This window comes from Gavia stellata, chromosome 2, assembly GCF_030936135.1.
Source record: "Gavia stellata isolate bGavSte3 chromosome 2, bGavSte3.hap2, whole genome shotgun sequence".
Taxonomy (NCBI): Eukaryota; Metazoa; Chordata; class Aves; order Gaviiformes; family Gaviidae; genus Gavia; species Gavia stellata.
The window spans coordinates 77,562,328-77,579,218 of record NC_082595.1 but is presented as its reverse complement, the minus strand read 5'-3'; the positions used below and the strand labels follow the sequence as shown (position 1 = coordinate 77,579,218).

Here is a 16,891-nt window from a genome sequence, read left to right as displayed (position 1 = left end):
GTACATTCTAGAAATGATTGCTTTGGAGTTGCTGGACTTCAGTATCTACTTCCAGAAAGTCTTTCCAGACTCTCCCATAACCACTAGTTTAGGAAATGTGGGCTTATCAGCTAACAAGTTGTCAAACTGCATTAACTGGAGGTGGGCAGGATGAATCTAGGCGAGAATTAACTTCAGAACAATATGGCTGATTTAACCATGACTGCATCAGCATCCTTTGGCAGTACAGTCCTTTTTGTTCAAGTCTCCAGTGGAAATAGGCTGTTCTTTTAAAAGTTACAAGCTATTTTCTTTTTAGATCCAGGTTAATTTGCTAGCCTATTTACATAATTGGTACATAAAGACCGTATTAATAGAGTACACACAAATTTCAGGGTTTGGCAATACTTAATATATTCATGTACTAGGTGTGGTGAATCATTCAAGACAAAATGCCTCCATACTTCACATGCTGCTTTCAAAGGCCACTTACTTTAACTACCATTGAGTTTCGATGGAATTTAGGCTTCATAATAATCTAATTAATTTTTTAATATGTCCATTAGACATGCATTTTAGCTACTGCTTTTTCTTTTTTCTAAAACACATTGAAATGTGGCTTCACCTGCATAATACATAGCTAGGTTCTGTACCTTAAGAAAAATTCTAAATCAGGTTAGTCAGTATCTACTTGCAATGCCTCAATTCCTGAATTTGCTGCTGCTCCATTTCTGATTGAGTGGCAAGTCAGTGAAGTCTGAAGAGGCAGGGAGATAAGGAGGAAACTGGGGCAAAACCTGTTTTGTGTTGGGGGATATAACTATTTTTGGTCCTAAAAGGGTTAGAATGTCAGTTCTGTGAAGGGTGAGGAGGACAACAGAGTCTTGGTGATGGCATTACAAACACTCTTTCCTCCCTTTTTTAATTCATTGTTGGCAAGATTTCTTTAAAAATGTGAAGTGTCATATACAACTGGAAGATCTCATAGGTGGAAGAATATGGGCAATTCAGCTATACTGTTAGATCTGACTACTTGTGTTGCTAGTGCTGAACTACTAGAAAACTTTATAGAGCCATAAAACATGAACTCTACAATCTCTAATTCATGCAGTGATAAAGAAAATGTTAAAAAAGAAATAAGCTTTAATTCAAAGAAGGAGAAGAATGTATAAAGTATGAGTAAATGGAAATAAATATTCAGACAGCACCTGTTTTCAACTAACTGCATCATAATAAGGAATTTGTTGGTGATGACTTGCATGGAATGATCTTAACCTTTAGAGAAGACTGTGAAAGCTTGAGTAAAACCTGCTCAGAAAAGTGAACAGCTATTACAATCTATCTTTGATAACTGTGGGGGACAGGGTTTGGTTTTCTGTGTGTGTGTGCACACGTTCTGTCAGTGTTTTCTTTGGTTTTTACCAACTTCAGGTTTAACCGTGAGCATTAATATAATTGCTAGTTTTTAATGTATTTTCTCCTTTGCAGTGCTCACTGGTTTTTGGCTGTCATCTGTTTTCCTGGTTTAGAAAAACCCAAATACGAACCAAATCCCCACTATCATGAAAATGCTGCAACACAGATGAAACCTTCCTCTTCAGATGGAGAGAGCAATGCACCATCTCCTTTGCCAAATGAGTTAGATGCGCAAAACTCGCCTTCCAAGTCCACAGCAAAGAAGACGTTGACCAAAAAGTATAATACAGCTTTAATTGACGCAAACAATGAAACAGAGGACAGTGAGTCTTCATGTTGTAGAAGAAGCCCTTGTAGGGGAAAAAGTGCTTTCAAAAAACTAAATCAAATAGACAGTGATGTGGAAGAACCTAACACTGTGGAATCAACATGCCATAAACTTGACCATAGGACTCTGGATGAAAATGGTATACAGGGTGAATTCACAACTGCTAGCCAATCTATGGGTATGTAATTGTAAAAATATGCATATTTTGAAGAAAAATTTGGAGATTTCACATCTGTTACTACTTTTGCAATTGTGTAAACTTCATACTTTGAAAGTTTAGTATGTGGCTGAAGTTTGAGTGCTTGCAATGTAAGTAATTTATAGCCATTGCGTATAAAATGTTTTTGTGGCTGTTGACATAACTCTCATGGCACAAGGCTGGAGATAAAACACTGTTTTCCTAAATCAGATTAATTTTTCAGTTGTGTGACCTTTTTTCACACAAAATAATTTTGTAGGTATCACTTTGCATCAATTAAGACTGTAGTTGTTAAGGAAAGAATAGTAGTTGACCATGGATCCTCATAATGTATGTGTATGAGGGAGCTGAATTAAGATTGTGTGAGCAACCTTAATTCCAGTGTCTTCTAGCATTTGAGGCTTTGCTTCAACACCATTAAGTTCTTCAATGTCTTGACAGAAGGTATGTTAAAAGACTGAGAAGAAAATAATAATAATAAAAAAATTGTCTCACATGACCTCCATGTTGAGAGAGGCTTTCTGCATGCATCGCTGCTGTGGATGCTGATTTCAGTGATCTGGAACAGCATTTGTACCAAAGTGAACAAAGGAGCTGATATACTTTTAAAGGCAGCTGAAGGAATTAGGAAAAGATTGTATTCTCTGCTCGCTGCAGAGGTTTGGATCCCCTTGAGGCATAGAGTACAAAACATCTGGTCATGCAAAAAACTTTTAGTTACCGATAGTATTCCTACTGACTTAATTTACACAGTAAGTAATTGCATAGTTTATAGCACAAGATCTGAAAAGGTTATGAATCATATGGTCTAATCTGTATACTGCAGGCCATTACAACTTTAATGTCTTTGTGGATATAAACACTCTCCTACTTTCTAATCTCAATTTATTCATTTGTGATAACATTGTCACTCATCGGGGGAGGGGGGGCAGGGGGGCAGGGTTGGAGGTGTGTGTAGCTCTGCTTTCGTTTGAATTGATTTTTCATTTTATGTGTGTTTGCTACTGTTTGTGATGTTGCTGCTGTATGATATGGTCTTAAGTGTCTTGGATGCTGCTACTGCTACTTGTCTGTAATTAGTTGGAATGTACTTTATGGCATATATTTTTGCTAGGATTTTTTTTAATGGCTGCATTGTATTGGTGGCTGATGGTTGTTCTGTTGCTGACTAAGACATTCAGACTCTCTTACTCAGCTATTGCAGGTGATGTACCCTTTCATTGATGCAGACATTCTTACATTCACACAGTCCTGGTTTAAGGGTGAGATTCAATTTGAGATTGACACTAAGCATATGTTTAGGCAGCTACATTTATATGCGCTATGTATCTAAACTTCCATTTCAACCAGATGGAAGGTGGGGATGTAGGCCTTGGGTTTTCTGCCCAGCCTTCAGCTGTTGCTCCAGAAGGATGTGGGTCTTGACTCTGCCAGATCCATACGTATATCCTGGATATCCTAGGATATCTCAAAAGACAGCAGGTGTCTCTATGATAGTATAGTCAATGAAACCAAGAGACCTCCTCTTCTTACCCTAAAGCAGACATAGAGTAGCTGTTCAGTTGAGTAGCGCTCTGCTCTGATTATGGTGTCCACTTAACGTTGTGAGACCCTAGATGCCTACTGTACATGGGAGCCTAAACTTAGATGTCTTGGTCTCAAATTAAATCCTGGCGTTGGACTAGTAAATCTGTAGGAGTTGATACCTGAATAACTTCGAAGAAATCATCCAAAACATGTATTTTTTTATTATTTAACTAATCCTCTTTTTATTGCTCAATTCTTGTATGAGATGTGATTCTTCTCAATACCAATTTTTATTTTTTAGGAATTTGTCAGCAATAAGTCACATTAGTATATGGCCTACTTCTTGTGCTAAGGTCTTTTCAAAGATACTGAGTAAGACTAATTTGCAGGTTTGTCCCTGTGGAACTCCACTGGTAACCTCTTTCCAAAGTGTTACTTCAACTTCTCTGTTGAAGTATTCTCAAATGCAGATCTTAGTTCTTTCCATTAGCTAGTTCATTGCCCTATTTACTGTTCTTGTAGAAATCCTGGTTTTCTTTAACAAGTAATACTTCCTCCAGTGACACCATAACCAATGCTTTTATTTTTGTTATTGTCTAGATATACTATATAGCCCTTTTCTAGGAAAAGTTTTCTTATGAAGATTTCAGGGTTTGCTGGCATGAGTTATTAATTTTTCACTTGTTTCCACATAGTTTATTATTTTTCCCCTCAAAATCTGTTCTGAAGTCCTGCATGGTAATATGAGTAAGACTAGTGAACCTGTAGCTGTCTGTATCTGCTTCTTTCACAGGTATAGCTATAACATTAATTATTCTTTATTTCTTCTGATGCTGTTTCCCAAGTGACTAAATATGTGGAGGGGGTAGGGATTGAATTTACAGATACTCTTTTTATGTAGCAAACAGTGAAGTTTCATAAACATTTCTAAGCTGCTGCTCCCAGGAGAGCTGATCCTGCATTCTACCCTCCCTAGCAACGTGTTTCCACGTTTTTTTCCCTTTTTACCAGCACAAGTCTTCATATAACTGCACAGTGAATCTGATTAAGGAAATGATTCAAGTTAAAAAATAAGCTTGTAACTGACTTTCTCAGTCTGGTCCACTGTGTGTGGATATATTTGGTGTTATGGAAGGAACCAGCTAGGGATGGGAATAAGTGGTTACATTAGGGGCCAAATGAGATTGCCCCTTTTGGCAGCAGTACCAATTTATGCTGTTGTAAAGGCTTCATGGAACTACAGGGTGATTTCATGGTGGGTTTTAGTCTAGGTCTCTAGAATTTTTTTAGGCATTTCACAGAATAAGGAACAGTTTCTGCTGTGTTACTTAGAAGAAACTTTTCACTTTTGTTCATAAGCATGAATAAAATATTGTATGTCAGCTGTATCACAGTTATTGTGAGCAATCCTGAGGAAATCTGAGGTATTTAAAATGAGTTTGGTCTTCAATGATGACATAGTATTTGATGTTTAAATATACTACTGTCTGTGATTGATACAGATGGATTGCACAAAATCAGGCTAAACTATAGTGAAGACTCAGCTGATGGCAGTAAACTAAATGAAGATGAGCTTATAGATTTTTCTGAAGACCAAGATAACCAGGTAAAGAATTTAGCAATTTTATTTGGGAAATGTGAACTGTTGTGTTGTATTTTGAATGCACAGCTTAAAAGCTGTATACACATTGTAAATGTGCATGGTCTAAAGCTAGTTACCTTTACAAGTGACAAATCCAAAGCACTGGTTGCCAACAAAAATTTGCACATTAGCTGACAGGAGAGGATTGTACCTTCATTCATTAGACTATTTAATAGGAAACTGCTGTACTGATCCTGCATTTAATTTTATGAGTCTTTTGCATAGTGACTATATTACACAATGATTTTAGTGGAAACTGAAAGTCAACACATTTCTATCTTTCATCTCCCCCACAACCATGTTTATCTACCAGACCCAAGAGCAAGTTACTCTTCTTTCAGCTGCATTTCCTGGACATAAACAGACACGTTTATAAGTAGGTGCTACTCTGCTGTTTTGTTTCATTAGTGCTTCTCCTAATCAAATTTAAACAGCATGGATTTATAATTAAGTAGTGTTCTTGTTCAAATTGGAAGACATTTAGATTTTAGAGCTGTGGAAAGACTGATCATTAAAATATCCTTTACTAACTCACTACTGGGTATGAGGGCATTATTCCATGGCCCTGTTGCTTCTACAGTAAGTTCAATGTGAGCAAGCTAGGAGTTACACATTTACTCTTCCTAATTGGCCTTCCTGTTCATCTTCCAGATATATGACTCCAAGTTGTCCAAAATAAAGAATCGGAGGCTATCAAATACAGACTCTAGGAATTAACTGGTTTTCACCTTTGAGTCCAGAACAAACAATTATTTTCCAAAGTCTGCAGCTATTTTTAATGTATATGTGTGCACACATATAAAAGCTCTAGTTTATGTTGAAACCTAACTATGCTTTTCATACAGACTCAACCACCTCTCCGGTTATGACACTTGCCCAAACATTCTGTGATTTTCGTTTGATGGAAGTGCCTTTCTGTCTATTTTGTAGCAGTTAGAGTTCCCTGAAGGTAGAGAATGAGTAGTGGAGTGTTTCCAGTCTGAAGTACATGGCATGAAGGCAGGGAAGAAAGCACATGGCCAGATGTGTTCCTTGGGAGGCGGAAAAGATGCCGAGTTCCCTGGTAGCAGTGTAGCTTAGAACTTAACTCAGGCTGAAGCTGCCACTGATATCTTCTAGAATGCACAAAGCAAGTATAGAAATGGTAGCCTATGACAAGCTGAGTGCACCTTCACATCTGCCAAAAATGGAGTTGAGGCTGCAACAGAAACAAGTGTATTAGGAACTAGGTAGTAGTTTCTAATATGGTAACATCTTCATGGCATAGCATGAGGATTTCAGTCACAGGATCCTGCATGTTAGTGAAGTGTACATAGTTCTCACCAAAAAAATTCACAAATCATGCTGATACAGGGTTTCCCATTTTTGGAAGGCATCTCTTTCCCTGTCACACAATGGTCTGTGATAGTAATAGTGAACTCAGTAGAAGGGTAAGAAACTGTGGATCACTAGGATACTTTCAGATACAACAACATAGTGGTTTTGTTTGTAAAACTTCCATATTCTTCATAGCAATCAAAATTGAAATCAAAAGGTCAAAGAATATTCACAGGTTTGTGGCATGACTGTTTCTGCAACCCGTGATGTAGAATCATAGAGTGGTTTAGGTTGGAAGGGACCTTAAAGATCACAAATCATCTAGTTCCAACCCCCCTGCCATGAGCAGGGACACCTTCCACTAGATAGGTTGCTCAAAGCTCTGTCCAACCTGGCCTTGAACACTACCAGGGTTGGGGCATCCGCAGCCTCTCTGGGCAACCTGTTCCAGTGTTTCACCACCTTCATGGTAAAGAATTTCTTCCTTATATCTAATCTAAATCTACCCTCTGTCATTTTAAAGCCATCACCCCTTGTCCTATCACTACATGCCCTTGTAAAAAGTCCCTCTCCAGCTTTCTTGTAGGCCCCCTTCAGGTACTGGAAGGCTGCTATAAGGCCTCCCCAGAGCCTTCTCTTCCCCAGGCTGAACAACCCCAACTCTCTCAGCGTGTCTTCACAGGAGAGGTGCTCCAGCCCTCTGATCATCTTCGTGGCCCTCCTCTGGACCTGCTCCAACAGGTCCATGTCCTTATTATGTTGGGGGCTCCAGAGCTGGATGCAGTACTCCAGGTGGGGTCTCATGAGAGCAGAGTAGAGGGGCAGAATCCCCTCCCTTGACCTGCTGGTCACACTTCTTGTGATGCAACCCGGGATACAGTTGGCTTTCTGGGCTGCAAGCGTGCACATTGCCAGCTCATGTTGAGCTTCTCGTCAACCATAATATCGTGGTGGTTTAATTTCCCTTGCCTTAAGAACCAAGTTGGTGCATTCTGGAGCAAAAGATCAAATTTTACTTCTGAGTTCATTGCAGATTTTGTCTCATTTAATCTAGAAGATAACATACATGAAACCGCCAAGCAAGTTTCTAGTAATCATTAGCAAGGAAAAGTATTGATAATTTGGATTATAACCAAATAATGGAGATGCACCTTTTTTAAGCCAACAGTGCTTTCAAAATGTCAGTTGCAGCTTTTTTCTAGTTTCAGCGGTTGTTAAATAAATAGCACCATTCACTCTGTGTCGTTCCAGTATGGGTTTGAGAAACTGTGTGACTAAAAGTTGGTAATGCAAACTTCATAAACAATGAATGGTTTCAGATTAAAGCTAGCACTTCTTTATTAGACTAATGTTATTGGTCTTGAATAAAAATGGTAAGTATAGCAATAATTTCTTTTGCATTTGTTTGAAAAACAGTATTAGCTTTTAAACACCTGTAAACATATTGCTTCTGTAGGAAGACAGTAGTGATGATGGTGGCCTTGTAGATGATAACTGTAATTCAGAAATGGGACAATGGCACCTGAAGCCTACTATCTGCAAACAGTAAGTACTGAAGCAGTTAAAATGGAGATTTTATAAAAGTTTATGAAATTTAAAGGACGGTAATTATGGGAAATTGTCATACATCAGTATCCAAACACTTTCATCAGCATGTTATATTTCTGTTTTCTTTCTCTCTGTTCTTAGTATTATTCTTTTTTCTTTGAGTGTTCCACAGTACTAAATTCAGTTACCTTTTTTTGTTTTCTTTTTTACCTGTTTTGGATTTGAAAATTCTTTAAATTTATTTTTTTGATGTTTGAAACACAGAAATTATTTCTTAATAATCATTGACTGCAGTTGCTTGCATTTTGATGTGACAGAAATGCATGATTCCAAATCCAGAAATATTGTTACTAGTATTGCTGTCTTGACAATTCCCTTTGTATTTTTTCATAATTTATTTATGCATTTTTATATTTCCTTCTTTGTGAATATAATGGTTACTAGAAAGGTAAAGGCTTTCACAATACATTCTTATGGTGCAGAATAAAATTATGTATTTATACATGATATGGAATGTGTATGACTAATTCTTAATACATTTTCACAAAGGGGTAAAAATCCATCTGTGTTGTGAGTTTTAAGCATATTTATGAGTTTCTGATTATAGCTTGGCTAAATTTGTCCCATTCCAATGATGGATTATCTGTACATAATACTTTCCACCAAACAATATTTTAATCCAAACACGAAATTTTGTGAGATCTTTGACACTTAAGTGTCTAAAGTCATTAAGGGCACTTAACTGCTTTACTATTCGCATATTTTAAAATTACTTCTGTATGAAAAAGCAAGTTACCTTGAAAAGGCTTTCACTTCTTTCCCTCTTCCTCCCCCTCAGCTGGATTGTGCATTTTTGAAGAGCATTGCCTATATAAATAATAACTTTCTTTTATCAGAAATTAAAACAAGTACAAGTAAAAGCAAACATTATTCAAGTGATATGCTTATGCCTAAAAATTGCATACATGTAAATTAACTTATAAATGCAAACAAACCTATACATAAATGCATGCAGACATTTGTCCGAATTTCCTAGTTTGCAGTTTCTATAAAGGACACCTTGTCTGAATGCATGTCTGTTACTGTTAGAAAAGAGAAAGCAGAGCTTTGTGAAAAGTAATCTGCATCCTATTTGTCGCTCAAAATACATCTAAGGCTGAGATTCTGAACTCTGGTATGAGTTAGCTTTGATGTATAAATCCAGCTGTTGCATGTAAGGTGGCTGTTAATGATTGTTATGTTTATAGCTACTGCAAAGGTGGTATCCCCTAGATGAAGTGATAGGATGTAAGCATCTGTAGTGTGCAAGAGAGTGTTCAAGCAGACTTAGTTCTCTAGAAAATGTGTTTTTTATGGATACGTTATTTTTCTAAAGTCTTTCGCATCGAGTACGTGAGTGTTTTGTGCATAACTATCAGGTAGATTTCAGATTCATTGGCTGGGATCGCTTCTTGAACATGCATACCTAGTGTCCTCTTAGGTGCTGTGGACTGTCCCATCTGTCCTCCAGCTGCTACTCCAGAAGTGTGTTTATGGGTTCTGTGCCTTACTTTCTAGTCTCTTGCCAGTGTCCCAGATACCCTGTACATCTAAAAGAGCACTAGACACCTGAGGGGGTTGTAAGCAACTAGTTTTTGCCTGTAACAAATGCTTTTAGACTTGACAGTACTGTATTTTCTAAGTGCATGCCTAAGTGTACTTTGGTGTATTGTTAAATCTAAAGATAACTTTGCATTTAGCTATCCCAGTTAGGGCATTATAGCAGCACTGGCAAAACTTTACAGTATTGATCTAGTTTTGTTCAAGGTCACCCCACAAACTATTTCATAGCTAGCTGTGTAACACTGTGTTTTCCAAACTGCTGTAAAATACTGTGTACTTAAATTATGTTCTCTCATAGGCCCTGCATTTTGCTTATGGACTCACTGAGAGGCCCTTCCCGGTCAAATGTTGTGAAAACACTAAGGGAGTAAGTTTCATTTCTGGGTTTTTTGGGTTTTTTGCAAAATTTTTCAAAAAAAAAGTTTTAATTTGCATGGTCTTTTATCATAGATACTTAGAAGTGGAATGGGAAGTCAGGAAAGGCAACAAAAGAAGCTTTTCCAAAGATGTCATGAAAGGTTCCAACCCAAAAGTGCCACAACAGAACAACTTCAGTGATTGTGGAGTGTACATACTGCAGTATGTGGAGAGCTTTTTTGAGGTCTGTATACCTGTTTGTGTACCCTTTTTTCTTTTGTTTTTGGTCTCCTGCAGCAATCAAATATGAGCTATTAAAATTACTAGAATTGTAAAAGGATCCTAGTGTAGGTCTTACACCTATTTATTAGATTATGTATTATAAACTAATTTCTGCATTAAGATGCATAATAATACTTTTTGGAAAATAAACTAATTATCCTTTTTAGTTGTACATATATATCAGAAATTGGAGGCCATGGAATTTTCTGGGAGAATCTTAAGAAAATACATTTAGAGTCTTCCTTTGTGTTCTTACAGTGCATACCCTTTAAAATTATCCAGTAAGAACCCGAGTTCAAATTTGTGTTCAAAATCTAAACTGAAGATACAGTACAAAAAGTTTGTTCTTTTCCCCCTAAGAACTGTGACTCTGAATAAATTCATTAATATGTCACAGCTATGTTTTTTAACTTGCAAGAAGACATGTACATGGAATCATTACTGCTAAATGCCAAATCTTGAATCCATTGAAGAAATTGGTTAAACTCTTACTTCCTTTAACTGTCTTGATCTTCAAGTTACAGCTCCTTTCATGAGTGGAGGCATTAGCACCTTCAGGTCTAGGTTGGGAGGAGAAATGATGGTCAATTGAGGTGTTGCCTGCGTGGGACACTAACTCAGTTTACAGTCACCTAATACTTTAGAGCACTGTTCCTGAACTCTCCTGTAACTAATCCTTTCCTGGGAGAGCTGGCAGTTTCTTCTCCATTCCTCCACCCTCTCCTAGTTCATACTTTATACAAGAGCAGCAAGGCTTTAGCAGAGTGCATTCAAGCAAAGCAAAGCCAAAAGCTTTTGCTTTACCAATGACCCCTTGAGAGCTTAGAACCATCCTCGAATGCTTCCTGTTTTGTCCATGGGGGATATGAAGAGCAACCAAGTTTTAATAATCTGAGCCCCTTCCTTCTTGCAAATTGATTGCTGAATTACAGCAGGCTGAATCCCTTGTCCTGTCTGGTCTTGCAACATGCAGCAGCTTTGTCTACCCGGGAACAGAGATGGCACGTAGATGTGTCAGACAGCAAGCCACAGGGTCTTCTCAGAAGTAACGCTTAGTGGGAAAGGAAAACCTGTACTGGCTGCGTGGTACTTGACCATCTTGCAGTTATTGAACTAATAATTTCAGCTGCTAATGTATTTGAAAAATTGCACAAAGTCTCATTGTGTACAGCTGCTGTACAGACTGAATGGGTAGTATGTGGGGAGGGGTGTTTAATTTGATGTTTGTGGACTATTCAGGCACATCTTCTTTGTGGATTTATTTCAGACGTCGTCTTTTTAGTAATAAGGGTTAAAATCGTTACGTGTATTTTTTTAAAACCACGACTCATTTGACAGGGTAGGTAGTGTAATAGGGAGCATATCTGTCAGCTCCCACAGCAAGCAGTTTTTCAGCCCTCCCTCAAGGCCGTGCCTGTTCAGCTTTGCCCTTCGGCCCGCGGGGCACAGCTCTCTGACCTGCCAAATGCGGGCCGGGGGGCCGGCTTAGCCGGGCTGCCTGGGGCGCGGCTGCCGCCGCCAGGGGCCGCCGTGGTGCCGCCTACGGCCGTGCGGGGCGGGGCGCGGAGGGCGGGCGGGCGGCCTTCGGGCGGGGCTCGCCTGCAGACACAGCCGCCTGCGGTCTTAAAAGGCCCTACAGGAGGAGCCGGAGTTTTGGTGGGAGAATGGGTAATGTCAGCGCGCGATGAAAGAACTGGCCAAGCAAGAAGGAAGCTCTGAGGCAGCAGAATACGCAGACAACCGGCTTCTCACCCGTGTCCCTGCTTTTCTTCCCCAAACTGAATAATGACAAAAAGCCCTAGTTAAGGATGTGTTCAGATTAATTTGAAATATCTTTCCATTGTTGGTAACCACACTGATTAGGTTTTGTTAATGTTCTTATTCCTTTGTCTGGCCTATTTCATAATTGAAGCGGTGGAAAACCTATTCAGTTTTTGCCCATGGTTTTCTGCATCTTCAGTGTCATTCTTCTGAAGTCTACTTACTGCTGGCGTTAAATAGCTTCATTGGCAAGGTCAGTTCAACATAGGGGTTTTTTATTGTCATATTATCGAGTTGATGATCTGTTTGGATGTGGGGTAATGTTGCTAGTGCAACATTAGATATTGACAAGTTCCTGTGCAGGATGTCACTAGTTTTTTCCCAAGTAGCCTTGCCTAGTGTTAGCTCAATGGATGAATGTAATTAACTCTTAAATAACCCCGTTAATGATGTAAACTGGAATACACAAAGGGAAGAATTTCTTTGAGAGAAAACACTATTCCACAAACTGTTGTTTGGTTAGGGTGAAGTTGTTGTTCAGTGTCACAGAAGTGGTATAGATAATGTCTCGTAATAATTATTGCCTTAATTGGGTGAATGACCTCTAGCAGGAAAACAGAATGCAAGTATAAAAAGGGCTGCTGGTAGCCAGGGCTTTTCACAGGCCATAGTTTTTAGGGTGAAATGTAAAACTGACTTTCCTGGTTGGTTGTGGTCCTAAAGGTGTCTGTAAGAACAGGAGTATTTAGCAATGGGTTCCTAATCAGCTCTAGATTTTGATGCTAGTCATCCTTAAAAAAATGTGCTATATCATTACAATGTTTGTCTCTCTTTTTTTTTAATTAGAACAATTTTACACATTTATGCAGTCAAATGCTTTGTCTAAAAGATGTAGCAAACTGAGTAGATTGTTTGGGCACTTTTATAACCAGAACTGTGATCTGGATAAATGTTACTCTGTAACATACTGAAGCTTGATTAATTTTACCTTAATTGTGCATGTACAAAACCCACAAATTATAGAAATTTTTTTCCATGCTGCTGGAGTGAGGTGAGGAAGAACGTACCTTCTCCACTACAGTTCTCTCCAGTCTTTTAGGTTATAACTCCTTACTGTAATACCCAAATGACCTTTCTTTTCAGAATCCCATTCTGAGTTTTGAGCTACCAATGAACTTAACAGACTGGTTTCCACGCCCAAGAATGAAAACCAAAAGAGAAGAAATACGAAAAATAATCCTGAAGCTGCAGGAACAGCAGAACAAGGAGAAGAAGGGACAAAAGGACCCAAGTTCAATGGAAAGATCTTTGCAGGAAAAAACAGAACAACTTATCAACAGCAGCTCAGACTGAATGTTGTATCTGTTGCATGTTAGCTCCACAATCAAAACTGAAATATACATTTTTTTTGTCTGCCCAGACTAAAGATTTGGCGTATTCTCTGCTCAAAGTTACTTGGGAATGTTTAATGCCTGTATAAATGTGTGTCATAAAATGATTTAATTCCCACAAAGATGTGTATTAAGTAAGCAAGTCTGTACATATGTTAATGAGGCCAACTTTTTCAGCATTTGTAATTACTTTTTTCCACTTGTTAGGGAGCTTTTGTTATGTATTTCTGTTAATAGAACTTAAATAGCAACTTCTAAATATAAAGCAAATAAAGAAAATATTTATAGGATAAAATGGTTAACTTTTTCTTTTTCAGTAAAGTTGTAGTGTTACAGGCTTAAGTAACACATAGGGAATGATTTGGTAGTGAGATAATTAATTCATATTTTGACCCTATTTAGTTGCCCTTTACAAGATTATTCTGCTTGCGCTACAAACAATAATATGGGTAAGTGTCTCAATGTACCATGGCCTCAGACAGGGTGATTCCCATCCTCCCAGTATCTAAGTGTAGGCAGTGTAATAGTTAATAGGACTGCTTCAGATTTGGGGTTTTAAAAGATATGCATTGCAATTAAAATTCCACCCTCGCTTTAGTGGGACATGCTAGAGAAAGGGGGAGAATGCTCTTTGACCAGAGATTACTATTCAAACAGTGTCATAAAAGTGGTTTCAATGAAGTGATCTTGAGTGATACTATTAAATCATATTTTGTGGATCCCAATTGTTGTACAGGTGTATTTTGAGATTTTCTTCATTATAAAATTGTATTTTGGTAAGTGTACTTGGAATAGCAGATTGCCCACATTACATTTTCTATGTTACAATTCTGAATGTTACATTCATATGTGCTTTATCTAAGTAATGAACATTTAAAAAGAAAAAAGTGTATGATTACTATTTTTTGTAATATCCACGCAAAAAACCAAAATACCAGTGTTCATTGCTTGCTTGTTTGTTCTTGGCTTTAGGTAGCATCAAACTAATGTTGGGATTTGTTTGGATATTTCCAGTGTATTTTGATTTTACAACAATCTAAAATGCCATCATTGCTTAAACTGCAAACATAGCCTTTGATCCTTGTTATAGAAAGGCTTTGGTATTCAAATGAGGAAAGTAAGAGATGGTTCGTGCAAGGATGTGTATCTCCAGTCTTCTACTAATATAGGTATCTTTGAAGGGAACCAGAAACTGTCCCTTCCCAGGAAGAAATCTGTTGGGGGAAGAGAGGGACCTTCTATCGCTACTTGCAGGTAGCATTTTCTCTCCTCATTTTTCTACTGGGAATGTCATTTGTCATTCCCTTCTCCCAAAGAGAAGAAGCAGAGAATTCATTAGCTGAACTCTGTGTCCCCTGAGATCAATTTTTATACACAAGATCAAGTCTAACCCAGGTTCTCCATGAGTTTTCATTCTCACTAAACTCCAAAAACACAGCTGCTAATGACGTTGCTGCCAGGGCATTTTTGCACAGATAACTATCTCTGTGAAACCCTCTGTTTAAAGGGAGGTTCACTCACCAAGGTGGAGTGATGGCACATAGAGCAATACAACCGTGGGCTCCTCATCTTTAGAATAGATAACCCATGGAATTTAGGGGAGAGTTGTTCATTCCCTCGTCTCTTTCTTCTTGCGTAGACTCTGGGCCACATGGAGAATATGTAAGCACCACGTATATACGTTATATTAGAGATGACTCCTACACAGGTTTCTTGTTGAAAGTATGTGGGGGCAATCTGGACTACAAATTAAACATGTAATGCGCACACCCCTAAGTTGTTTCCTCCATCAAATTTATCCAGTATTCTTGCCATTGTTGGGGAAAATCTGTGATAAAATAGTTTCAGATTGTTTCCCTGCAGGGTCTTGTATATCTGGCTTTAGTGCAACTGACGTACTGGAATAGCAGAATATACAAATGCAAGTAAATCAGTGATGGCTTCTAGAGAAGGAAGGAAAAGAATTTCTTGGAAATTCAGAGAAGAGGCAATTGCAAATAGAATGTATTCCTTCCCAGTCTAGTCTTTCCCAATGGTATGTTCTAATTGTATGGAATATATCCAAATTTGATCAATATAATAGTTAGTTTTCCTTTTTCTGACATTTGTGATGCAGGTTCATAATTTGATGCTGTAGAACTATTCGGTTCTCTTGCTAGGAATGGCCTGGTGCTTCCTCCTTTTCCTTACTCTTTCCTGTCCTCCCCTTCTTCCTCCCTCCCCTTTTTCAAAGCTGTGAAGAAAGTGTTTGATTTATTATCATTTAATGTTAAAGGTCTCGAGTTCTTCAGTCATATACAGCAAGCTAATATACATGTTAAATATAGGAAACTTATTTTTGTAATAAAATGTGATGTTAATAGAAAAAAACACAGAATTAAGAATGAGTTATTTAAAACCTTACTGGCTTGGTTTAAAAAGCTCACTACTGCATGTCCTTGTTAGGCATTTGTTCTTAACATAATGCTCAGCTACACTGTAGTGTTTTGCAATTTAACATAGAGTTTTACCAGTGAATTTTATGAATCGGATTTATTCAGTGGAAGTTAGTGGGGTGGGGATGAGTTATGTTTATTTACTAATTTTATGACAACACATAAACTCTGAGGAAAGTAGAAGTTGTATATTCCTTTATAAGATTTAAGATTACAAATGCTTTAAGAATAGCGTGACTGCATTCTGCAGTGTAAGGTATCAGATGGCTACCTAATTAAATGTATCTGTTTGTATTGCTTTTCATGTCAGGTAGAATAACAGTTAGGCATTCTTATGAAAGTTTTGGATTACTTAGCATAAAAAATGCATGTACTTCTGGTGCACGTTTGCAGGATAGCTGCAAAAGCAGAAGAGACATCTAAGTAGTCCCTTGTGACATTCCTATTTTTCGTGCTTAAGAAACTGAGCGCACTCTTTAAAGTCCAAAGACTTCAAACAGAAGAAATGTGTTGTTGATTTTTTGAGGTTGCACCGCATTCTCGTCTTGGAAGAATATAATTTCCAAAACATTCAGTAAAGAAAGAGTTGAAAAATCAAGCAAAGTTTACACCATGATGAGAAAACCATGCTGTTGATTTATTTATTTATTTATTGCATAACAAATGAGTAAAGCAGAACAAGAAGCTTTTGCATGTATGTTTTTCTAAATTTCTGTTAATGTAGTTCCTCTGGAAATTGGAGTGAACTACTAGACTTTTCTGACGAACAAACTGCAGCAGTTTTCTTACTTTACAGTGGATTGGTAATTTTTTACTCAGATTTTTCAATAGAATGTATTTTCAGTCGCTGGTTAAAGCTTTACATTGCCCTTCATTGATTGATAACATGGTACTTTTGTTTTAGCATATGAACAGGGGAAGTAGCTGTAAAGGTGCTTGTTCTTTGGAGTCCTGATTCTTGGGGCCACGATGATGAGAGGTACTGGAGTCTGGATAAAAGATTTTATTTCATTTTGGTATGATACTTTTTATAACAGTCTTTCTTAAATTCTACATACTTGGCACCCCTGAAGAACCTCTGTGCAGTGACTTGGGTTCACAAGGGTA

General features: G+C 37.9%; 1 protein-coding gene across 1 annotated transcript in view; it reads left to right on the top strand.

Moving 5' to 3' along the window:
• The window catches only part of SENP6 (SUMO specific peptidase 6), an 83,738-nt gene extending 69,509 nt beyond the window's left edge, over positions 1 to 14,229 (top strand). The window contains 6 exon segments of the mRNA XM_059832991.1: positions 1,468 to 1,901; positions 4,952 to 5,055; positions 7,865 to 7,953; positions 9,857 to 9,925; positions 10,009 to 10,159; positions 13,102 to 14,229. Of these exon segments, the coding sequence (XP_059688974.1) occupies positions 1,468 to 1,901; positions 4,952 to 5,055; positions 7,865 to 7,953; positions 9,857 to 9,925; positions 10,009 to 10,159; positions 13,102 to 13,311 (1,057 nt within the window). The 3' untranslated portion in view covers positions 13,312 to 14,229.
• Positions 14,230 to 16,891: the final 2,662 nt, after the last annotated feature.